The sequence below is a fragment of the Hippopotamus amphibius genome, chromosome 12, assembly GCF_030028045.1.
Source record: "Hippopotamus amphibius kiboko isolate mHipAmp2 chromosome 12, mHipAmp2.hap2, whole genome shotgun sequence".
NCBI classification, from domain to species: Eukaryota; Metazoa; Chordata; class Mammalia; order Artiodactyla; family Hippopotamidae; genus Hippopotamus; species Hippopotamus amphibius.
The window spans coordinates 29,354,559-29,379,653 of record NC_080197.1 but is presented as its reverse complement, the minus strand read 5'-3'; the positions used below and the strand labels follow the sequence as shown (position 1 = coordinate 29,379,653).

Genomic DNA, 25,095 nt, shown 5'->3' with positions numbered 1-25,095 from the left:
TAGCTAGAGCCACAAAAATGTAAACTGTCCTCCGTGGCTTTCGTCTGAATCCCAAAATGCCCTGAAAGCATGTCAGCGTGGGGTTCCTCCCGCGCACTGGGAACTCCTCTGAGGTCCTTCCCCGAGAACGCTCCAGGCCTCCTCCACACTCAGATCCCAGCTTTTCCTCAGTGGTGGCGGTGTGGCAGAGCTGTCTACAGAGAGACCGCTGGCTGTCCAGACCTCATCACAACCCAGGGAGAGGTGACAGAATCAGCACGGCTTCCAGAGAACAGGAAGCACCCCTCCCACCGAGGAGCTTCCAGAGTCTCTCCCCACACCTGCCGCTCGGGGGTGGCTTCTTGTGCCGGCTTCTCAGGTCACCAGCCAAGTTCCCTCTTCTGAGGCTGCCCACCAAGCTTCCAGAGACCGGAAGGGAGAGAGGGAGGCTGGCTGGTGCCAGCTTCAAGGAGGCTCAGAGGTGTCTGGAGGCCTCAGTCTCTCTAGAGACTCCATCCTGACAGTGCGCTGGAAGGGAAGGGGCACAAACTGGCCTTTGAAGAGGATCACAGAGCATCACAAGTGGCCAAAGTAATGTGTTCCTTCACCTTGCAGATAGGGCATCCCTGGCCCAGGCCTGCACTTCCAGCCTTGTTCCCCTTCTCTGCCCTCATCCTCAGCCGGAAACTCTGAGCACTACATGCTTGGCAGCTAACGGTACCTCAGGGGACACAGACTGATGGCCTGCCACAGACACGCTTTAATGTGTGCATTTTAAAGTATTTCCTAGTTGGCTACATTAAGAAAAATCAAGAGGTGTCAAAAACAGCCAGATTTCTGTCTTATAAATGAGAAGACCTGAAAACACGAGGCCCACAGTCTGGCGCGCCAGGAGTGGCAGGAGCAGGCTGGCAGCCGCCTCTTGCAAGCAACACTCTCTAACTTGCTATCATCCCCACACAGCCCAGCATAGACAACGGGGCTTGAGGGCCCTTGCTTCCCATGTTTTATCATGGCATACGGACCTCCTAACGACCTCATGAGGTAGATAGCATTATGTCCCCATTTTACAGATGAGGAAGCAGAGGCTCTGAGAGAAAAAGTAACTTGACCAGGATTCGGACCCAAGAAGCCTGACTTCACAATCGAGCACAAGGACACTGGTGTGCAGCAGAATGTGGACAATGTGATGAGCGTTTAATAAAGCAAAGTGCATTTGATTTGAAGGAATATTTTTTTTCCTGATTTTATATAGCCTTCTCACTTTGGGGATAAAGGTATTAAAGTGTTCTTTCTCTCACTATATGATGGTAACAGCGAACAGAACCCGTGTCACTTGCCCTTATCTGGCAGAATAAACAGCTGGCCAACCTAGGATGGATCTCCAAATGTACTGATCCTTGACATCTAAGTCTGAGGACCACTGCTCTGCTATACACCCTTCCTGTCCCAGAATGACAGCATGTTTCTGCTACTCCTCCTGGTTCAAAAAACCCCCACCTCTATCTGCATCTCATCCTATCTTTGAAGAGGTGGCTTTTGAACTGAGCTTTTCCCAAGCCCTCTCCCTCCAGCAAACCCACAGAGCATTTGTTTCACAGTTCTTGTTATATTTATCTCATTCTTCCTCAAGTTACAGTTACCTGTATTCTATCCACTCTGGTACCCCCCAAAGCGGTTCTGGAACAGAGCAAAGAGTTGCTGAATTGAGAGCCAGTCGGTGCTCAAAGAGTCCTCAGAGATCACCTCCTCTATCACTTTGCAGGTGTGGAAAAGCAAAGAGCCTTGCGCCAGGCCACCCAGGGAGTCCTGGCAGAGCTGAGGTGAGTCTCCCGGCCCCTCGGTGCTGGCTCTTTCCACGGTACCAGGCTGCTTCCCAGAGGCTCCCTTTTGGTTGGCTTAGCACCTCAATTCAGAGGTGCTAGCATGTGACAAACACTTCATAAATATCTGTCCACTAAGCGGTACAAAGCAGCCTGGGAACACAGGCCTTGTACTCTCTGAGGGCCCTCAGCTCCAGCTTCACAAGACCTGCGTCAACCCTCCACTCAGTGCAAGCTGCCCATCAAATGAAGAAATGGCCTCTTAGGTCCCTGGTGACCCAGATGTAGAAAGATCCCCATATGGTTCAGAAAGGCAATCCCCACTAGGCCAGAGTTCTGTTCCCAGGCTTGCTGAGTAATCTTGGGTAAATGCCTTCACCTCTCCAGGTGTCAGGTGCCCCAGACAGGTGGAAGAATGACACAAGGAAGCAGTTCCCAAGCCTACTGGATGGTTATAGGCACTAGGCAGGCTCTCCAAGGGGAGCCTCAGAGTCCTGCTTCTAGAGGCCTCTGATGAAAGGGAAGGTTCTGGTCCACCTGAGATGAATGGATGCTTCCTTTGCAACTGTGCCACAGGGTCAGTTTGCATGGTCCCTCAGAAGCTGTGGCCACATTTTGGGATTGCTGGGGTCAAGAGCCAAGAACTGTCTGGAAATGTCCTAAGCTGGGTAGAACACTTTTATTATTATTATTATTATTATTATTATTATTATTATTACACACAAATTCAATGCAGAAAATGGCATCATCTCTCTAAAGCCTTCCTGACCCACTGAGTAGGAAAGGCCATCCCCCTCTCCCTGTCCCATTACACCCACATCAGTGTTATCACAGCTCCCAGATGCTTCATCATACCTACACGTTTAGATATTTGTCTCCCTCTGTGAGCTGTGAGCTTCTTGAAACTAGGGATCGCCTCTTACTCTTTTCTGTATCCTGTGCATTTGGTCTGGGGCCTGATAAATAAGTCATAAACAAAGGCTGATCCATGTTTAGCTGGACAAGGAATCCCCTCCAGTCCTATTCTGGGACAAGGCAGCATTTAGGCCCTTTAGAGCCATAGGTGCATCCAGTCCATTTGGGACACGCAGAGGGAAACTGGCTGACCCAACGTCATTCCGTCAGTGAAAGGGCTCAGACTAAAAGCAGCCTTTTCAGCTCTCAGTACAGTGCACTTCCAGCTAAACTATCTCAAGTTCTACAACACGTTAGCTGTGTAACTCTGGGCAAGATCCTTTGCTTCACTGCCCTGGCTTCCTCACTTGTAAAATGGGTAGAATTACAGTGCCTATATAATGGGATTGTCTGAGGAGTAAGTGAACCTGTGTAAAACAGAGCACAGGACATAGGAGGAGCTCAAAAAGTGTGCCTGTCATGACTGTCATTCTCCTTGGTAAAAGGACACCGGCCACCCATCAGCAAAGCAGAGCTCACAGTGCAAGGAAGACTTTCCAGCACTGACTTACATGCTCTTCATACCCAGCAAGTCCCCTGCAATAATCCCTTTGGGGAAATGCCTGATCTTTTGTCACGAATCCTTCACAGCTTTCCCTTCTCCAAAGCCCAAGGTATGTGTGCAAGTGTACACACAACTCACCGCGATGACAAGAAGGAGAGGTAGTGGAACCTTTGCAAGTGCTCCCCCTTTTGAGTTGGACAGGCCGGGTATCAGATAACAGGTCTGCCACTTCGAGCTGCACAGTCTTAGGTAAGTCAATCTCTCTAAGCCTCAGTGTCTTCCTCTTTCAAATTGGTATAGTTTGTCATGAGGATTACCTGAAATATGTAATGGTCTGCTATTCCATAAATGATCCTGAGAGTAGTAATAGTTGTCTCATTTTTATTTAACAAGATCCACTTGACAAAATCTCAGAACCAGAAGAGGCCCTAGGGATCATGTGGTCCAGTCTTCTTGTCTTATAGCTGGGGTCTTGAGAGGAGGTGTGATTGACCCAAGATCACACAAGGAGATGGTGGTAGAACAAGACCTGGGACCCAGGTCTCCTGATTTTTTGCTACACGTCCATTTTGGCCTGTTTGATTCTCCTTATCTGCCCCCCTCCCCCAAACACAGGAAGTAGCCGGCATCACTCTCTTCCCATCCTCTTCCCTTCACGTTCATCTTTCACCAGCCAGAACCATCTGTTTGTCAACATCATCACACCCCCAGGCACAGTGAGTCCCTTCAAGCCTGACTTGAGGAGAAGGTAAAACACCTGCTGGCCACTGGCAATAGCAATAATAACATAAGAGCAACAGTAATGACAACCAACAACCGGCACAGTGCCCTATACCTTAAAATGCTTTTCCCTACACTGTCAGCGCATTCCCGCAATTTCTCCCTAACCTAGTTGGCTTAGGGGCATAATTTCCTCAAACTTATTTGATTTAACACTTACTGAGGACCTACTTTATGCCTAGCCCTGGGCTAGAGGTTGGAGACACAGAGAGGAAAAAGTCCAGGCCTCTGCTAGGAGGAGCTCACAATCTAACGGGGATTTAGGGCAGGTGGGGACATAACAACTTCTCTTGGCCCAAATGGTGCAGCGGCAAAATGCCCTGCCCCTCCCTACAGGGACATACACGCTGTCTAGAGACAGAATGTATCTGTGGAATAAACTGGAGTAAGAAAAGGTGAATGCAAGGCTGAACAGGACAGCAGGAGGGAAGATAAAGAACAGAAAATACAGACACTGAAAAGCTTTCCTTTTTGTCACATGGAGAGTCTAGTGAGAGACTCCTGGGAGGGCAAGGGAGCAGCACGGGATCCGTGTGAAACCAGGAAGCCTTGGTCCCTGCCTCCCTGCCAGCACACAAGATTCTGATGCTTCTGTTCCCTTAGGGACTCTGCCCTCAGATGCCAAGATTTTCTAAACCCAGTCCCGGGCTACATATGCCTCCTTGGGACCATCATTTGTTGGAATGATGTCAGCACCCTTGCCGTGGAAATGTTTGTACCTCCTGGTTGCTTCCTAGGCCCTTCAGCCTGGCAGGCCAACATGCTCCAGCATTCATTATCCCCTGGCAAGGAACCATCCGCAGGGATGAGGAAGAGACCGGTGGGGTGGGGGAGGTGGGAAAGAACAGGACTAAGAGCAGCCACCCCTCCCCTCTTCCTCCAGTCTACCTCCCAAGTCCTGCGTCCCTGAGAACCTACTATGTGCCACACGCAGGTACTATCTTAAGTGCTTTCATATATGTCTCATTCAGTCCTCAGATATGAGGACTGAATGAGACATGTACCCTTCTTCCCAGATTTACAGATGAGGAAACTGAAGCTTAGGGAGGGGAGGTAACTTGACAAAGGTCATCCCAGTGATGGCGCAGAGATGCTAATATAGGACTGTCTGATACCTCCAGTTCCACGAGGCCCACACAGTCAATGTTTTGCTTGAGAAGTTCCGAGTTGAGAGAGATCAACTAAGAAAACCCCAATTATTTCATAGATCCAATGTAAAATTCTGGGTTGCCTTAATAGAGATGTCCCCCTGACATGTAAGAGCTGCTTGAACGGCATATTAAAATTGTACAGACCATCTAATGCGACTCCTGAATTTAACAGATGAGCAGACAGACACCCACGCCTAAAGAATATGAAGATGGCTACTTGTGGCCTACGAGCTAGCTAAGGGACTAGAACCCCAATCTCCGGCACTTTCCTTACCCCACCCTGCCTGCAGAGATCACCTTTTTCTGGGAAGCAACTCCAGCCCATCCCACCTCCAGATGGGCAGAGAAGGCAGAGGAAACAGGCAGTGTGTCGCCAGGACTCTCCTCAATCTGCAGAACTGAGGAAGGGAATATGGGGGCTTCCCGGGCTAGTAGGTGCATCCAACAGCCCAGCTCCCTACTGAGGAGCAGAAGGAGAAACCATCACATCCCGTGGAAGCTCCAGGGAGACTGAGGCTTAGATCGCCTACTCTAGGGGTCATGGACATTTTTTCCAGATCTACCGCAAGGCCCTCATTCTTCTCAGGGGAGAATATGGGAAGCAAGCAGTCATTGGCACTTGACCTTGGGCTGGGTGTGGGGTTCCATGCTTCCCCCACCCCCAGGTACCCTTGCTCCTCCTCCAGGAAGAAAAGAGGCTTAAATGTTTGCCAAATGCTGGAAGAGGAAGACAAATAGGAATGGGGTGATTCCTGAAATCCTCCTAATCGCCCACTTTGGGCATCTTCTCTGCTGCCACCAGCATCCTCTAATTAGTGAATTTCAAGGTGGTGGTGGGGCGCTTAGAAAGATGTAGGGGAATGAAGGGAGGGTAAGAATGAGTCAGTTAACCCCTCCTCGGCTGGTGCCCTCTGAGGGATTCTACCGCAGCGAGCAGCCCCCGCCCGCCGCCCCCCGCGGTGCAGCGCAGGCCCGCCTCCCTGCTCCGCCGAGGCCTCCTCACCTGAGTCCACTCGCCCTCCGCAGCCCCGCCGGCTCTCACCGCTCCGGCAGGGCTTGGCGCAGCGCCTCTGCAGTCGCTGCTGCAGCTGCCTGGCCCAGATCAGCAACCTGCGGCGGCGGGGAAAACAGACAGTCAGGGGCGGGTGAGCGCAGGCGGGGACACCGGCAGCCGAGTCCTCGGCCGCCGACAGCTGGGCCGCCGCAGCCCGAAAGCCTGGAGGGCTGGCTGCCTGCCGGGCGCTCCGGCCGCTCCCCGGCGCGGCCCGCTCCTCCCCTCCCCCCTCCCCGCACTTGGCGCGCGGGGCTGCGGCGGCACAGCTGGGCGGTGGGCCGGGAGGTCCCTGTCATCACCTGCGGAGGCTTCCATGGCTTCGGCTGCCCTGCCCAGGCCGCCGAACTGCTCTCCGGAGCCCCTGCTGGAGGCGGCTAGCTGGGTGCTCGCCGGGGCTGGGGCTGCCGAGAGGGAGGGGAAGGGAGGGTGAGGTGGATGGAGGGGACCAGCCAGTCGGCGGCTCGCCGGCAGCTGCGTAAGCGGCCCGTCCTCACTTTCCTTCTTAAAGAGATAGTTAGCATCTTGCTCCAGAGGGCGCGGGAGCGGAGATGCCGGCGTGCACGGAGCAGGGGCCTCTCCCACCTCCGCACCGGCCTGTACTGAGAGCTGGGCGACGGGGGCCTGGCGGAGAGCACGTTGGCCCACTGACAGGTCGTGTGACCCTGGGCAAGTCCATTTACCTCTCTGGGCCTCAGCTTTCTCATCTGTAACCTGGGGTGATGATTCCAGTCTTACTTCTGTCACACGGTGGGCTTAAATAGTAATTTGATCCGAATTCCTTTAAGAACATTTTTCGCTCCTCAAATCAAGTACCTCTGAGTATTTAATGCAAAGAGCACTCAGACTACTTAGAAAAATGATAGCAAGAATCTTAAATATCTGCAAACAAAAATGTTTTACCTTGAGGTATTAAGATGGTGAATCATTGGAAAGATAAACAATCACAACCTAAAGTAAATGTTCATTATACACTTTTTCCCCTCTGTGTCTGTCTTCCATCCACTATTCAGGGGAAGAAGAGGAAGAACAAGTGGGACAAGTCCAGAAGATTGGACTCTGCCTAGCCTTTCCACTCCCAGCCCTGCAACTTTAGATAAGTTAACTCACTCTCTGGGCTTGGTTTCTTACCTGCTCCATGTGTGGGAAGCGGGGGCGATGGGAAGGGGCTCCCTCCTTCTGAATCAGCTCTAACCATCTGATCAGTCATTCCTCTGCTCAAACCATCCCTCAGTTCTTCCAGATCTCTGCTCAAATGTCACTGTTCTAGGGAGACCCTCCCTGACCACCCTAAATAAAATAGTGATTCCCTCCTCCCTCACTTCCTCCGCCCCAGTTTCACTGTGTTTCACCACCAGATTGTATTTTTTAGTATTTGTAGTCTTTCATCATTATCCCCACTAGAATGTAACACTCCATGAAGGAAGGGACTTTGTTTCCTGCCATATCGCCAGTGCCCAGAATGGTGCCTTACACATACCAGGTGCTCAATAAATACTAAGTGAATGAGAGAGCAAGCATGCATTGTGCCAGGCCCCAGTCTTCTATAAGAACCCGAGGCCAGATGCTATCCTAGTCTCTTAAGACTTTTAAGTCCTTAAGTCTCTGTCTACTCTTGGCAAGGCTGAACTTGGTACCCTCCACCCCAAGCTTACTTTTCCAAGAGAAGTATTTGTAAAGTGACTTCACCGACTTCGTATCATGACTCTGCAATACTGGCCTGGTGAGGAATAGTTAATATTTACAATGTACATGAAGAAATAATTATTTTAAATGAACTGCTACTTTTCAAAGTTAAATCTTTTTTGTAGCTCTGATTTGTGGTAAATCCATCACTCTATAACAATACATATAATTTTGCAACAAATGCCTATAGGTTTTTTTGGCATTGGTTATATTTTTCCCACTTCAATTAAACTGAATTTTCCTTTCAGATGGCCATCATTTTATTATGCTTTGTGGAAAAACATGACAGAGCAATTGTAGCAGGAATGGGAAACTGTAGTTGAAAAAGCCACGTGAAATAAAGCCTGCTGTCTAAAAACAAAAAACCAAAAAACAAACCAAACCTAAACAAACCTAATGCTAAATTAGCAAGTTAACTGATGAAATGTTTTATCTGCCCTGAGACCCACCTAAATTATATGTGACTTATTTACACTTAAAGCAAAACCAGAGGAAGCCATATAATTATTGTTTATCAGGAGATAATTTCTGAGATCCTCACTTAAAAAAATATATTTTGTCTGTCCTCATGTTTTTTCCATTGGTACTTAGAAGATTACATTTCCCAGAAATATCCACAAGGAACTTCACCCCCCCCAAAAAAGAGAGGACATCTATCCACATTACTCCCATCTGGGATTGTGTTAGCTAATAAAGAATCTCTCCTCAGCAACATAAAGCATGTGATTGAAAAGAAGAGAACCAATGTTTAGTTACAATATAAATTGTAACAAATGAGGATTTTATGCATAAAACAAATTATTCTAAAGAAATTAGTAGTTTTGTTTTTATTTTGTACAAATTAGAATGTACTTAAATTTGTTCAGTTTCAAAAGCAATTTTGGTTCCAATTCTGCGTAAGCACATTCCTCCCACTGAATGCTACAATCAACCTAAACAAAATGCATGTAGCAGCTACTTGAGGACTCTGAAAATACCAGCAGGCAAATTGGGGAAGAAGGATAGAATTTGACATACCGCTCACTAGTGAATTTACCAGTTTTGCCTCCTCTGGTGTCCCCCAGCCTGGTCTCAAGGCAGCCCAAAATCTGGAATTGGGGAATCAACAGAGAAAGTGCCCATGAATCTTCCTAGTTCTGACTTGACATTCAGGAAAGGAGATCCCTAATGCTCAGGGTGAGAGGGAGAAGTAATTTTTCTTTTATTTTTTAATCTTTTCTTATCTCATGATCCAGCCCCCAGGGAATCCTGCAGTGGTGGCTGTGACATCAGGGACCCATAGATCCCTAAAACTTGGAGGGAGGAAAAACTTCTCCAATCAGAGTTTCTGTGGTCCTAAGAGAGTGTGAGCCTCTGCTGGTTCCTTGTTTTTATTTTTTATCTATTTATTGTCTCTTTCTGTCCTCCCACCATTTGGCTCCAGATGCAGGTACAATTGTGGGAAGAAGGCAGTAAAACAGAGCAGAGCAAATAAAGCTACAAGCTCCAGCTTTCTGGTGATCCCCAGGGAGGATAAGTGAAATCATAATAATGATAATAATAGAAAAATAATAATTCCAGTTACTATTGAAGATTAAAAATAAAAAATCTTGAAACCAGAGAAAAATGATGTGTTAATTACATAGGAATAATGATTTGAATAACTGTGAATTTCTCAACTAAAACCATGAAGGGCAGGAGAAAAATGGGACAAGAATTTTAAATTGCTGACAGAAAAGAGCAGTCAACCAGGATTCTATACCCAGCAAAAATATCCATCAGGAATAAAAGTAAAATAAAGACATTCTCAGATAAAGGTAAGTTAAGAAAATTCATTGTCAGCAGACCTGCTCTGAAAGAACTGTTAAAGAAAATTCTTCATACAGAAGGGAAATAATATTAGAAGGAAACTTGGAACATCAGGAAGGAAAGAAGGACAATAAAAATGGTAAATATTTGGGTAAATGTAATAGACTATTCTCCTCCTGAATTCTTTAAAATATGTTTGACAGTTGAAAGCAAAAATCATAACTGTCTGATGGGTTTCAATGTAGGTAGCTGTAATATATGACAATTACAATTACAACATAAAGCAGGAAGTATAAAGGAATTTGTATGGTACAAGGTTTCTACGCTCCACTTGAAGTGATAATATATTTTTTATACATCTTTATTGGAGTATAATTGCTTTACGATGTTGTGTTAGTTTCTGCTGTACAACAAAGTGAATCAGCTATATGTATACATATGTCACCATATCTCCTCCCTCTTGAGCCTCCCTCCCACCCTGCCTATCCCACCCCTCTAGGTTGTCATGAAGCACTGAGCTGATCTCCCTGTGCTTTGCAGCGGCTTCCCACTAACTATCTATTTTACATTTGGTAGTGTATATATGTCAATGCTACTCTCTCACTATGTCCCAGCCTCCCCTTCCCCACTGTGTCCTCAAGTCCATTCTCTACATCTGCATCTTTATTCCTGCCCTGCACTATGTTCATCAGTACCATTTTTCTAGATTCCATATATATGCATTAACATATGGTATTTGTTTTTCTCTTTCTGACTGACTTCACTCTGTATGACAGACTCTAGGTCCATCCACCTCACTACAAATAACTCAATTTCATTCCTTTTTGTGACTGAGTAATATTCCATTGTGTCTATGTGCCACATCTTCTTTATCCATTTATCTGTCGATGGACATTTAGGTTGCTTCCATGTCCTGGCTATTGTGTTGCAATGCACATTGTGGTACATATATCTTTTTGAATTATGGTTTTCTCAGGGTATATGCCCAGTAGTGGGATTGTTGGGTCATATGGTAGTTCCCTTTTTAGTTTTTTAAGGAAAGTCCATACTGTTTTCCATAGTGGCTGTATCAATGTACATTCCCACCAACAGTGCAGGAGGGTTCCCTTTGAAGTGGTAAAATATTGATTCTAAGTAGAGTGCAAAAATTTAAGTATTTATTTTGTAATCCTTAGAGCAACCATTTAAAAATATCTATAACAAAAGATATAGTAAAAAACAACAGGTAAACTAAAATAGAATTGTAAAAAAAAGTTCAAATATCCCAAAAGAAGGTAAGAAAGAAGGAAACAGAGGATGAAAAATAGAGGAAACAAACAGTAAACAAATAATAAAATGGTAGCTCTAAATCCAGACATATCAATATTTACATTAAATGTATAAACACCAATTAAACAGAGATTTTCAAGATGGATTTAAAAAATGACTTAGATACTTTCTACAAGAAACTCACTTTAAATATAATGATATAGGTAAGCTGAAGGTAAAACATGGGGAAAGATATACCATAATATGAATCAAAGGAGAGCTGGAGTGGCTTAATATGAGAAAAAGTAGGCTTCCAAGCAAAGAAAATTACCAGAGATAAAGAGACTCATTATATAAAAATAAAAGGGTCACTTCACCAGGAAGACATAATAATTGTAAATAATTGTAGAAGAGCTTCAAAATACATGGAGCAAAACCTGTCAGAACTGAAAGGAGAAATAGCTGCAGACATGAACACTCCTTTCTCTGTAATCAATAAGAACTAGTAGAAAGAAAATAAACCAGGATATAGCAGAACTGAACAGCACTATTAACCACTAGGTTCAATTGACGTTTATAGAACACTCCACCTAACAACTGCAGAATATATTCAAGTGCCATGGAACATCCATCAAGACAGACCCTATACTAGGCCATAAAACAAACCTTAATACATTTAAAAGAATCAAAATCATTTAAAATATGTTCTCTGGCCATAATGAATTAGACTAGAAGTAATTACAGAAAGGTAACAGGAAACTCTCCCTTAAAAAATTAAACAACATACTTCTAAATAATCCACAGGTCAAAGAGGAAGTCTCAAGGGAAATTAGAAAATATTTTGAACTGAACAAAAATGAAAATACAACATACCAAAATTTGTACAGTGCAGCTAAATTAATGCTTGGAGGGAAATATATAGCATTAAATGTTTAAAGAAGGAAGGTCTCAAATCAATTAAGCTTCCACCTTAATAAAACTAAAAAATAAGAGCAAAATAAACTCAAAGCAAGCTGTCAGAAGGAAATAATAAATATGACAGCAGAAATCAATGAAGTTGAAAAAAGAAAAGCAAAGGAGAAAATCAATGAAACCAAAAGCTGGTTCTTTGAAAAGACCAATAAAATTAATAAGCCTCTAATATGACTGAAAAGAAAAAAAGAGAGAAGATACAGATTAACACTATCTGGAATGAAAGAGGGCTTATTACTATGGACCCTGCAGACATTAAAGGAATAATTAGGGAACACTCTAAACAACTCTACCCACATAATCACCAATTTAGGTGAAATGGAACAATCCCTTGAAAACCACAAACTACTAAAACTCACCCAAAATGAAATAAATAACTGCATAGCCTTACAACTATTTAAAAAATTGAATTTATAGTTTAAAACCTTCCAAATATAAATCTCCAGATCCCGATGGTTTCAAGGGTGAATTCTACCAAGCACTTAAAGAAGAAATGGCACCAATTCTACACAGACTTTTCACAGAAAAATAAAATAGGAGGAAACATTTTCCAAATTATTTTTATGAGGTCAGTATTGCCCTGATACCAAGATCAGAAAAAGACAGTACAAGCAAAGACAAATACAGGCCAACATCCCTCATGAACACAGATGCAAAAATCCTAAACAAAATACTAGCAAATCCATATGAAAAGATGCTCAACATCATTAGTTATTAGGAAAATGCAAATCAAAACCATGAGATATTACTTCATACTCACTGCGATAGCTATAATCAAAAAAGAGTCAATAACAAGTGTTGGCAAGGATATAGGGAAATTGGAACTCTCATACATTGTTGGTGGAAGTGTAAAATGGCACAGGTACTTTGGAAAACTGCTTGACAATTCCTTAAAAACTTAAACATAGAATTATCATATGACGCAGCAATTGCACCCCACGTATATATCCAAGAAAGATGAAAACATGTATACACAAAAACTTATAAACTATTGTTCACAGCAACATTATTCATAATAGTCAAAAATGGAAACAACATACATTTCAACCAACTGATGAATGGATAAACAAAATGTATATACATATAATAGAATACTAATTTCACCATTAAAAGGAATGAAGTACAGATACATTCTACAACATAAACATTATGCTAAAAAATTATGAAAAAAGCCAGAAACGAAAAGCCATATATGAGCGACAGAAAGTGGATTAGTTGTTGCCAGGAGTTGTGGGGAAGGAGGGAGTGAGGAGTCATCGCTTATGAGGATTGCTTTTTGAATGGTTAAAATGTTCTGAAATTAGATAATGGTATTGGTTGCATAATACTGTGAATATACTAAAAACCATGAATTTAACTTTATAAATAAGGGTTTTTTAACACTTTAGAACTTTTATGGTATGTGAATTATATGTCAGTAAAGCTAGTAAACTATATTAGAAATTGAATCCAACAATGCATGAAAGAAATAATATACCATGACCAAGTAGAGTTTATCCTAGAAATGTAAAGCTGGTTAAAAACTCAAAAATTGGTTGGTGTAATATTTAATAGTCTAGAGAAAAATCTCAGGATCTAATCAATTCATAAAAAGCATTTAACAAAATTCAAAATCCACTCATGATTTTAAAATAATAAATAAAAACCTCTCAGCAAACTGGGAATAGAAAGGAATAACCTCAACATGAAAAAAATTGCTGACACATTCCCACCCCCTCACCCACACAGCATACAAAACCAGCTATACCTAGCATCATACTTAATGGTGAAAGCGTGAATGCTTTCCTTCCTGCATTGGGAACAGATTGCAAAGGAAGAAATGAAACTCTCCCTATTTGCAGACATGATTGTCTGTGTAAAAATCCCAAGGAATCTACAAAAACCAAATTCCTAGAACTAATCTGTGAGTTTAGCAAGGTCATGGGATACAGAATTAACCTACAAAAGTCAACTATATTAATGACAAAATTATAGAATTGGAGAATAGATTAGTGGTTATCAGGGGCTAGGGAGGAGAGTAGGGAAGGAAGTGGCAGTGGCTACAAAAAGGTAGCACAATTGATCCCTGTGATAGAATTGTTCTGTTTCTTGACTGTGGTAGTGGTCACATGAAGCCACCTATGCAATAAAACTGCACAGAGCTAAATACACTCAAATGAGTGCATGTAAAACTGGTGAAATATGAATAAGGTGAGTGGACTGTATCAATGCCAATTTCCGTGATATTGTACTATAAATATGTAAGATGTTACCAATGGGGGAAACTGGATGAAGGGTATACAGGATCTTTCTGTATTTTTCTTTTTCACAACTTCATGTGAATTTACAGTTATCTCAAAATAAAAAGTCAACTGGAACTCTCATACATTACTAATGGGAATGCAAAAAGGTACATCTGGAAAATAATTTGTTAATTTCCTATAAAGTTAAACATGCACTTATCATATGACCCAGGCCTAGATATTTACCCTAGAGAATTAGGAACTTATATTCACACAAAAACTGTACACAGGTATATGTAGCAGCTCTATTTATAACTGTAAAAAGCTGGAAACAACTTAAATGTCCTTCAGGGGGTAAATGCATAAATAAACTGTGGTATATCCAGACAACAGAATACCACTCAGCAACACACAACTACTCAGCAACACACAGGATTGAACCCCTGACATGTTACAATTTGTACTAATCTCAAAGACACAGTGAGTGAAAGAAGCCAGTCTCAAAAAGGTTACATGCTATATAATTCCATTTGTATGACATTCTTAAAAAGATAAAACTATAGTCAGTTAGAGGAGTAGTTGCCAGGAGTTAGAATGGGGGAAGGGTGTGACTACAAAGCAATAGTACACGGTAGTTTTTTGGTATCCTGGTTCTGGTGGTGGTTACAGGAATCTATACGTGTAAAATTCATACTGTGCACCAAAATAAAAAAGGTTTTCTGTGTGTTAACTAAAAAATTAAAGGAAATTTTTTAAAAAGGCAATTTGACATTTAAAACTTATAATTAATACATTCAAAGGGGCCATTTTAGAATTTAGTCTGTAGCATAATTCCAGGTACAATAATATTTTAGAGAGTACCACAGGCTTCATTTTACAGTACACAATGAAGCTCACAGAGCATTAAATGAAAATTTAACTCAAACTTCAACTAAGAAAAAAGAAAAATTATGGTTTTAATGTAAAAAATGCTCAGTAAACACCAAAGAATATTTATTTTAGTGACCTTTACTTGAATTGTAGCTGCATGCTGAATAAGTGTCCATTAATTTTTTTTAACATTAAGAAGCAGATTTAATTTTGCTGATACATAAATAATGGTCATAATAATCATTAAATAGTAAATAAATAGGCTGAATGATCTATAATTAGACGAAAGCCACTCAGATAATTTAAAACTAAGATGAATTTTATAACTCTTCAATTAAGATAGATTAAAAACCAGGGCATAACAAATCAAGAATGATATGCACTGGAATCAAATAAATTATTGTCTGTGGGGAAATAAGACAGTGTTAATTATTAATTAATCCCATAAAATTTAAGTAAATAATCCAATTTTTAAAAATCCTTGACTGTTTCTTGAAGGCATAAAGCATATAGTATTTTAAAAATGTATTCTGAATGCAACATTCAAGTCAGGGAAATGGTAAATGATATGCATTCAAATCAGCTAAGTTAAAAATATTACTTAGCTATAATTATTTCTGTGAGCATATAGGTTTCCAATTCTGGCTATGATTATTCTGAGCTTACAAAGAGGAAACAGGAGATCAACCTATCTATGAAATGGATCAGACCTTCCGCTGCTTGCAGGTGGCTTCTGCATTAAACTGAACAATCTCTACAGAAATTCCAGTGATGACATAAATCTGCATGTTCTGGATTTCCTTCACATGTTATGGAACATTGGTCCCACTGTAGCTATAATGTCTGCATAGGGAGCACTCTGGCTCAGCTCAATAGCCCGCTGTTTTTTGAGGACAAGAAAGCTATAAAATTTGGCAGCAGCTTGTTTTCGGTCATTATTTCTGCAGAGCTTCATCAGACTAAAGTACTGCATCCCCATCTTGTTGGATTCCTGGGAAAACAATTATAAAAGAGGAAAGGAAAGGGAAACAAGATCATTAGAAATAAAGCACGCTATGGATGCATAATGAACAACAAAATATTGATTTCTTTTTTTTTATTTAAACGGTTTTATTTAGAAAATTTCCAAAGTCCCTCTCTTTCTTATAACACACCCCCACACGCACACACATCCACAAAGTCACAAAATATTGATATTTTTGATAAGTGACTGTGAAATTCTTAGATGGAGAAATGCAAAGGACTCATTAGGAAACATAAAAAACATCATAGGTCATTGAGTACAGCTTGGTTCATTGAGAAAATACATGCAAAAGAACTCTTAAGCGTTATACAAATTTCTAATGTGTTATACAAATATTAGGTCTTTTAAAAAATTGATGTTAACATAAGTGGCTCCTGGGGAAAGTGCCATTAATTTAGACTTGCAGAAAAAAGTCCACAGGACCTTGGGAATCTTCAAAAACAATGAAAATTATCAGCCTATCAGCCTTGTTTTCTTTAAAGGTACAGCAGGATGGGGGTGACTAAACAACTCTAGTGGTAAATGTAATGGCAGGAGAATATGACTAAATACATCTCCCAGTTTCTTTCCACAGATTAATAAGATGTTGGGTTCACTAGAGGACACTTGTGAATCTACTAGAAAGAACTGAGGTACAGTAAAGTATTTAATTAGACTATGTACTTGGAATCAGATTTCTAGAATAGGAGTATTATTTTTTAGTTAGAAATACTGTGGTGAATACTGGCCAGTATCCCTGTGAGTATTGTACTAATTTGATAGCTGTGGAGCATTTTTTTAAAAATACCATATAAGAGTTTGTTTTTTTTTCCTGCAAGTCCATAACATTTAACAAATTAATAAGTTTAATACTTTATCACACATTATCTCAACCAAAGGAGTGGCCGAGTGTCAGCAACCTTTCAGAGGTGGCATGCCAGGCCTTCATTTATTCCCCATCTTGAGGACACAAAATGCAGATTGGGTGGCTTTTTCCCCAGGGGGAGAGCAGGGACAGCCTTCTCAATTTCAAGAATCCTTTTGAAAAACACCCTGAGAGGATTATTCTGTTTCCTCCAGAAGCTCCTCTAACTGAAGGTAAAGGAATAAATGAAGGAGAGAAATACAAAGTGGAAGACTATCAGACTTAGAGAAAGCTGAAACCTAAATGCCAGCAGACAGGAAAGCCAGCAAAAAGCAAGACAATTTGAGATGCAGAACCTTGACCCTGTTTGAGGAAAGCATTTTAGGAACTTATTTGCAGAACAAGGATTTCTGAGGAATGCATTAATCATTCTGCCTCTAGACTGAGTTTCTTGCCGGCTGTTCCAATCTATGGATCCCAGACTCATACTGCAACATCCAATTGGCTTTTTAGCCTCCAGCCAGCCCTGCTTACTTCTAACTGGCCAGACCCTACAATCTGAATTGGCATGAGCCAATTCCTTAATCTATCTTTTTGCTACTGTTTCTCACGACTAATAGGGATTTTGTACAATTCAGTGGTTTTTGTACACCCAAAAAACTCCTTAGTTTGTCTAAAGTCTGAAGTCAAGGGGAGATTCTGTCAGCAACCAAGGACCTCTCAGTTCAGTCCTGAATGGGTTTTTCCTCCAATTGCAACCCAAAGCTTTACATCTGTCTTCCTGTCCCTATAGAGTTTACTTGTGCCACTAAACGTGTAAATGTGTATAGACAGAATGTTACTACCCCCTAGATTCTCTAATTGTTTAATATATTCTACAATGTCTAATGTATCACATCCTTAAAGCCATCCGTCCATTTATCTTTACATTTCAAATGTCTGGACATAAGCCCAGCATATATTTATGCTCACTATTTAATGGTGAAATTTAAGTGTAAATACAATAAAACATGAAAACTGTAAAAAAAAAAAAAAAAAAGGCATTTCTGGCAGTGACAGCTTCCCCATGAGAACATGCCTGTTGCAAAGGATCTCCATCCCTCTCCAAAAGAGGACAAGCGGGAAACATGAGAAGAAGCACCTGGTCCAGAGCCCCAATTCCTAGTCCATGGATGTGAAATGCCCAGGATGCTATATATAAAATCACCACCATCTCTAGCCATACACAAACAGTAGTTTTATGTGTTGGCTGCTCCTTGTTCTTGCCAGCCTACAGGAATAAAAGCAAGGCTTACAGAAGGATTCTCCTTCAGACAGGAGCAGCACTGAAAGCACCCTGAATCAAGATGAGTGGGAAACCATCCCAATAAACACATTTGAATAAAACAAAAATAAAGCCCCCAAATGAAACAAAACCTAGGAAAAGATCAGGAATTGTAGGCAGCAGTATGTCATAAGATGGAAATGAGGGGTGAAGCTACAAACATGAGAATTCCTTAAAAGTCTGCTTGGGAACAGTTAGATCCTCAGGTCTACTCCATCACCTCCCAGAACCAGGAAACCGCTGCTCCCATACCCAAGCAGGAGGCAGGAAGTTGTCTTTCTGGAGATACCAACCAGTGAGGTTCTAGACTTGGGATACCAGGCACTGTGGATGCTGGAGAAGTGTTACAAACTGGGGGATTAAAGGAGATTCTAATGTCTAAACAGTGAGCCTGCCAGCCTCTCCCTTACTCCCTTTTGGTTCCTAAACCACGGACATCATGCTTATATCTCCTAGGCAGTAGATCTGAAGATTAATCTGGGGAAACTGACCATTCCAAGGAAAAAATCCTATAGACAATGACATCTCTGTGTGTGTGTACTGGGGAGGCACCACTCAATTATCTCACTTTAAAGATCACAAGTCTACAAGCCCCACCCACGCTTATTTAACCTCCAATCAGCTTCTTGGTGTCTCACTCTTAAATAAAAACCAAAGATCCACTAGACACTTGGATAAAATTTCCAACATCCAAGAGCAAAAAATAATGCATTCAAGAGGATCACTAAGGAAACAGACAATGCAGGTAGCAGAATAAAACTATAACCTCTGGGAGTTAAGAGAAGATACTGCATCTGCAAAAAGTGATTAGGATGATATTGAGAGAAAGCAGATCAGTGGTTGCTTGGGGATGGGGGGAGGGGAACCATTGGGAGAGATGGGACAAGGGATTATCAAGATACACAAGGAAACTTTTGGAGGTTATAGATATGTTCACTATCATGATTGTGGTGATAGTTTCACAGATATATACATAAGTCAAAATTTATCTAACTATATCTAACCTAAATTTTAAATAGGTACAGTTTATTGTTATGTTAATCATACCTCAATAAAGCTGTTAAAAATAAATAAAAAGATAAGGATGCTGTAAAATAAAAGAATAATTAATAACTAAGAAAAAAGTCTTGGAAAACAAAAAAAAATCAATAAAGATGAAGATAAATTTGAAGAAATCTTCTAGAGAGCTGAAAAATAAAGAGACAAAATTAATACAGGGGATAAAAGACTTTTTAAAAAGTAAAGGTGCAATTCAAGGAGATTCAACACCTGACCCATAGGTAGTCAAGAAAGAGACACTAGATTAACAAGGAGGAAGTTCAAGAAATACAAAAAAAAAATTCCTATGCAAGGACATGAACTCTCAGAATAAAGAATCTATTACATGTTTACCACAATAAATGAAAAAGACCCATACCAGAGCACATCATCATGAAATTTCAGGCCGCTAGGGATAAAGGAAAGATCTAAAATCTTCCAGAGAGAAAATAAAGGTCACCTACAAAGGACCACCAACCAAGCAGCATCTGACTTTTCAATAACAACAGACGGCTAGAAATGTTACAAAGCCTTCAGCATCTGAGAGGTATTATTTTCAAACTATGTTCAGATACATCCAATAAAGTTAAAGGTAAAATAGAGACATTTTCAGACTTGTATGTAGGGTCTCTATCTCCTATGCACTCTTTATCTCAGGAAATTATGAGGATGTTAACCACCAAAAAATTAAGATAAAGATGAAAGCACCAAGAAATAGAGGAACTAACAAAGGAAAGAGACAAAGGAATTCCCATGTTGTGGTAAAGGAATGTTTCAAGACAAAAACTGTGGAGAAGACTAGAGAGCAACTGGTTCAGATTAGAACAAGAGGAGGATGATCTCTGGGAAGGATATCTTCAAAAAAAAAAAGGAACTGATGAATCAATTGATGTATTTGACCATACTAAAAGGGATTTTATTTTATTGTCAGAGAGTTTAGGAAAAGAGTTAAGGATGGGTATATAGACACTAAGAAAATGGGAAAAATGAGGTAATGATTAACTCCAAAAAAAAAAAACAAAAACCCATAAAGTTGACAAGAAATGTAATTATGCTATGAGCCTTCAATTTAAACTAATTTTTACATAGTGATAGCAACTGATGGTTGTCCCTTACTATCCATTCTCTTCTTCTTCCATAGTAATAGAATTATTAGCTGGGCCCATGTTTGCCAGACAAGGACTACATTTCCCAGCTAGATGTGGCAAGATGATCAAGTGCCGGTCAATTAAATGTGAAAAGTGATACATACAATTCCTGGGATGTACCCTTAAAGGAAACTTTGCTGCTGATTGGAATGCAGATGTGGTGGCTAGTGAGCTATTTGGGATCCTGAGAATAAAGAAAATGAGATAAAGGGAGCCTGGGCCTCTGACAACTTTGTGAGCATAGCTGCCATACCAGATAGTACTTTACCTGAGAGAGAAATAAACTTCTATCTTTATAAGCCACTGACGTTTTGGCTCTCTGTCACAATCAAACCTGCATCATGACTGTTACAATTATAACATTGTAAGCACTGAATACTGTGCTGAAAATAGACTGGGGTGGGAGAGATATAACTAAGCTAAATTTTCATTTTCTGTTGAAAGAAGTCAATAGGTAAAATATAAAGCTGAAATATTAGGAACGAGCGGTCAGAACATGTAATTAGAAATATAGATATAAATACTAAAAGAAACAGTTTATATAGTTTCCTCTGGTAAGCAGAACTTAGGGATAACGAGGGGTGGGTCAAAAGACTTCACTGTTTCCCTTTCAGCCTTACAGCACAGTACTACCGAATTTTCAAAATTATATACATGTATTATTTTGATAAAAATACAAATTAAATTTTAAAATTATCTGTTTCATTCTTAAACTGTTATAAATTTAGTTTCATATTGAGGATTAGCTGACAGCCTGCTAAACACAAGAATGGGACACAGAATAGATGTCTTGGGGCATGAAAATTGGTAAGAATTTATTAGAACATGTAGGCACCAAAAACAAACATATTTAGGTCTGGGTATACAGCTTAAAAATTATTTCATTCTAGTGTAATCTGGCCTCAACAAATGAAAATGGTTTCATTTCTATTAATATCTAGAAGATTGAACTCAACACTTTATTTATTTATTTATTTATTTATTTATTTTTTCAGTTCAACTAGTTTATTATTATTTTTTTTTTATTATTTTTTTGGGGGTACACCAAGTTCAATCATCTGTTTTTATACACATATCCCCGTATTCCCTCCCTCCCTTGACTCCCCCCAACACTTTATTTTTAAAAATAAAGATAGGGTTGACAAACCCTACCAAGTCTTACCCGCAAACTATGTAACATCTGAAGTATTCTTCGACTCCATCTCTCTGCCTCAATATTTTGTTCATTCCCCAATGAATCCTGTTTGAATAATTGATATATTTCATTTAACCATATTTTACTGAATGTTTACCATTTGCCAACCATAGTGTTAGCTACCACAAGAAACACAACTGTAACACTGGGTGCTGCCAAATTAGGAGCTTATAGTCTGTTAATTGAGAATAAGACTAACATACAAATATAGCTCAGTCTTTACAGGATTATACCTATGTTCCCAGGCTGTCTTCTGACAAGGGGCTCCAGGGTAGGAGATTCTACCATCTCTACTGGTGATGTATCCCAGCCATTGTGCCCTTACTTTTAAAAATAAAGTTGACCACTTTTGGCTAGGACTGTCCCAGCTCTGATCGATCTGAACTCAGATGACAGGTGTAAACAAAAAGCTACAGAAGAACTAACTTGTAAAGGCCTTTATCTGAATTTATCTGGTGATATAAAAGCTCTAACAATAACTGATGTTTATGTACAACTGAGTTAAGAACCTTTCGAATTTCAAGGGTGTCTTGTCCAAAAAAGATCAACCTTTCATGTTATTTGAATAGATTCAATCTTTTTCTTTTCAGTTTTTAGCCACTTTCAGAAACACCTTAATATTTAAAAATTGTAGAGTTGAAATCCCTTGACAGGAACTCACTCTAAGCCCGTACCAACTAACTCCTTCTGAGAACAGGACTGGGCATAGGAAGGGTGCTGATGAGTCTGATAAAAGAGCAAGCCTACAAAGGATCGGGGGAGGCAAGTGGCACAGATCTGACCTATTTTATAATTTTTCCTATGTTCTCTCTGACCATGCAACCCTGCAGCTTCTGTGTCACCCTTATCACAGCTCCACTGTTTGTCATGCTTTCGTGCATATCTCTGGAGCCCAGACACTTCCTAAAAGTGCATTCAATTTCATGGACTCCAAGATGATTTCAGAAAGCTTCAGAATATCCTGCATGATATTTTAAATCATTTGAGGCTAAGAGGACTGCCAAGTCCTCATTCCTGCCAGCTGTGCTGGGTTCCTGGTTCTGCCTATAAAGCATCCTTTCTTACATTCCAAAGATACTGATCTGAAAATATGGTCAAATTTATTCTGAAGAGTTTTCTAAATTCCTCCAGGTAAAATTTATGTTTATTCCCTTCTGGTTTATTCTGGGATAAATTAGTTCACCCAATTACTAATGTTTCTTTTATTGTTAAATACACAAATGCTATTTTTCAAATGTAAAAAGCAATGGCCCAATGCTTTGTTAAAGATCCATTAGACTTCAGCTTCACCTATATTGCACAACTAAACTAACCAGGAAAAGGCTCAGAAAAAAATAGCCTGTGCGCTTTGCTGAAGCCTGTCCACTTGATCTATCTGGACACCCTACAGCTGAGTCCATTGTGTGGAAAGCCCAGTGGATTATTAAAACAGCTGAACTTGTGCTGTGTTGTGGTTTTCTTGACCACGTATGAAAATAACCTGTGTCTAGAAGCAAAGAGAAAGGCAAAAGTGACTCAACTCTCTTCTGGCTCAGCTGTTTGGATGTTTCAGGTAAAAATTTCATGTGTGTATTCTGTCTTAGATTATCCAGAGAATTCAGTCATATGAAAAAACAATTTAATAATCTTGGAACTCATTGTAAAGATACTTTATTTAAAAACAAACATTAGGCATTAGTAGGTGTCTTGATATTATTTACTAAGAAACTTTTGTAAAATTCATTACAATCTTAAAAATGCCTTCAGCACTGTGAGACAAGGACTAGAGAAATGAGGCAGTAATCTATATGAAGTCAGGTGAGTCACATGTTAGCTCTGGCTTTGCTACTGACTTGTGGTCCTCTGTGCAGACCATTCCCTTTTTCTGATCTCTAGAAGTCATACAGATATAGACCTTGAGCCATTATTTTGGGAAATAATGCCCATACATTTTTCTTTAAATAAAATGAAATTTCAAATGCCCTAGGACATAGTCCTAATATAGCTGTTTCTTTAGAGATGTTATAAGAATAACTTAAAACAATGATTCTCAACATTTTTAACCTGTGACTACCTTTGATAAACATAAAAATCCCATATCTTTCTTTAAAATTCCTTGAAGTTTCAAAATAAATTCAAGAAAGAATAAAAGATCAAAGCAATTTTGAGTATGTTTTATCAAGCTACTGATACACATCTTTGTTCAGATAACAAATTTAAATTATAATTTTAGAAAGTAACATGGCAGCTAAAAACAATTTTTAGGTAAATAAGGTGTCAACTATTTAGGAATAAAGTTTTTAAAGAACATTCTCAAGACTGTACATCTATTTACCAATTCAAATGAACAATTTTCAATCTCTTGTGTGAAGAGGGCATTCATTAAAGATGATTCCTCAGCAGCTGAAGATACCATTTCAACAATATCCTGCTAAAGCAAATTCAGTAAATATAGGTGAGTCATCACAGTAGTAGCAGTCATCACAGGAACAATCTCTTCTTGTTAAATGCTTTAATTACATGGATGCTCATTTCTAAATTTTAATAATTAGTAATTTAAAATACTACCTGCATTGTCAAAATGTTATTTCTGAAATATCCCAGATAGGCAGTCCCTGAATTAAATATTCCTGTTTCCTTTCTGCCTCCCACAAAGAAGAACCTGTGTGTTCTGCCTTCCTGGCTACCTTTTTCCCTCCTATTTCCCTCACCACTACAGACCTCATATCAAGTCTCTGCTGCTGTGCAGCTAAGACCACTTTCCTTTGAAGCAGTTTGTCTTTGCCCCAGTCCCCTACCTCTGTTCTCATGCCAGATCCAGGTGGCAGAGGAAGAATTGTAAGCAGAGGGAACAAGAAGGGGGAAGGGAAAAACTGGAGGAATTCCCCCTAAGAACAGGAACAAGACAAGGGTGTCCACTCTCACCACTATTATTCAACATAGTTTTGGAAGTTTTAGCCACAGCAATCAGAGAAGAAAAAGAAATAAAAGGAATACAAATTGGAAAAGAAGAAGTAAAATTGTCACTCTTTGCAGATGACATGATATTATATATAGAAAACCCTAAAGACTCTACCCGAAAACTGCTAGCACTCATTGATGAGTTTAGTAAAGTAGCAGGATACAAAATTAATACACAGAAATCTCTGGCATTCCTATACACTAACAACGGAAGAGCAGAAAGAGAAATTAAGGAAACTCTCCCATTCACCATTGCTACCAAAAGAATAAAATACCTAGGAATAAACCTGCCTAAGGAGGCAAAAGATCTGTATGCAGAAAACTTTAAGACATTGATGAAAGAAATCAAAGACGACACAAACAGATGGAGGGACATACCATGTTCCTGGATTGGAAGAATCAACATCGTGAAAATGACTGTTCTACCCAAAGCAATTTACAGATTCAATGCAATCCCGATCAGATTACCAATGGCATTTTTCACAGAACTAGAACAAGAAATCTTACGATTTGTATGGAAATGCAAAAGACCCCGAATAGCCAAAGCAATCTT

The 25,095-nt window shown here is 40.3% G+C and overlaps 2 protein-coding genes across 15 annotated transcripts in view; both read right to left on the bottom strand.

The window, feature by feature from the left end:
* SNPH (syntaphilin) overlaps positions 1 to 6,646 on the bottom strand; it is a 41,047-nt gene extending 34,401 nt beyond the window's left edge. Inside the window, exons 1-2 of the mRNA XM_057704271.1 lie at positions 6,546 to 6,646; positions 6,196 to 6,302 (exon numbers count right to left, since the gene is read on the bottom strand). The gene's annotated coding sequence lies outside the window, so the exon portion shown is untranslated. The remainder of the gene's footprint in view (positions 1 to 6,195; positions 6,303 to 6,545) is intronic.
* A 7,838-nt stretch (positions 6,647 to 14,484) lies between these two features.
* Positions 14,485 to 25,095, bottom strand: part of RAD21L1 (RAD21 cohesin complex component like 1) — a 28,779-nt gene continuing 18,168 nt past the window's right edge. For 13 of the 14 annotated variants that reach the window (XM_057703696.1, XM_057703706.1, XM_057703709.1 and 10 more), the window contains 3 exons: positions 23,917 to 24,012; positions 21,570 to 21,647; positions 14,485 to 16,020 (listed from right to left, as the gene is read on the bottom strand). In XM_057703696.1, the coding sequence (XP_057559679.1) occupies positions 15,832 to 16,020; positions 21,570 to 21,647; positions 23,917 to 24,012 (363 nt within the window). In that variant the 3' untranslated portion in view covers positions 14,485 to 15,831. The remainder of the gene's footprint in view (positions 16,021 to 21,569; positions 21,648 to 23,916; positions 24,013 to 25,095) is intronic. The other variant, XM_057703699.1, reaches the window with a different exon arrangement.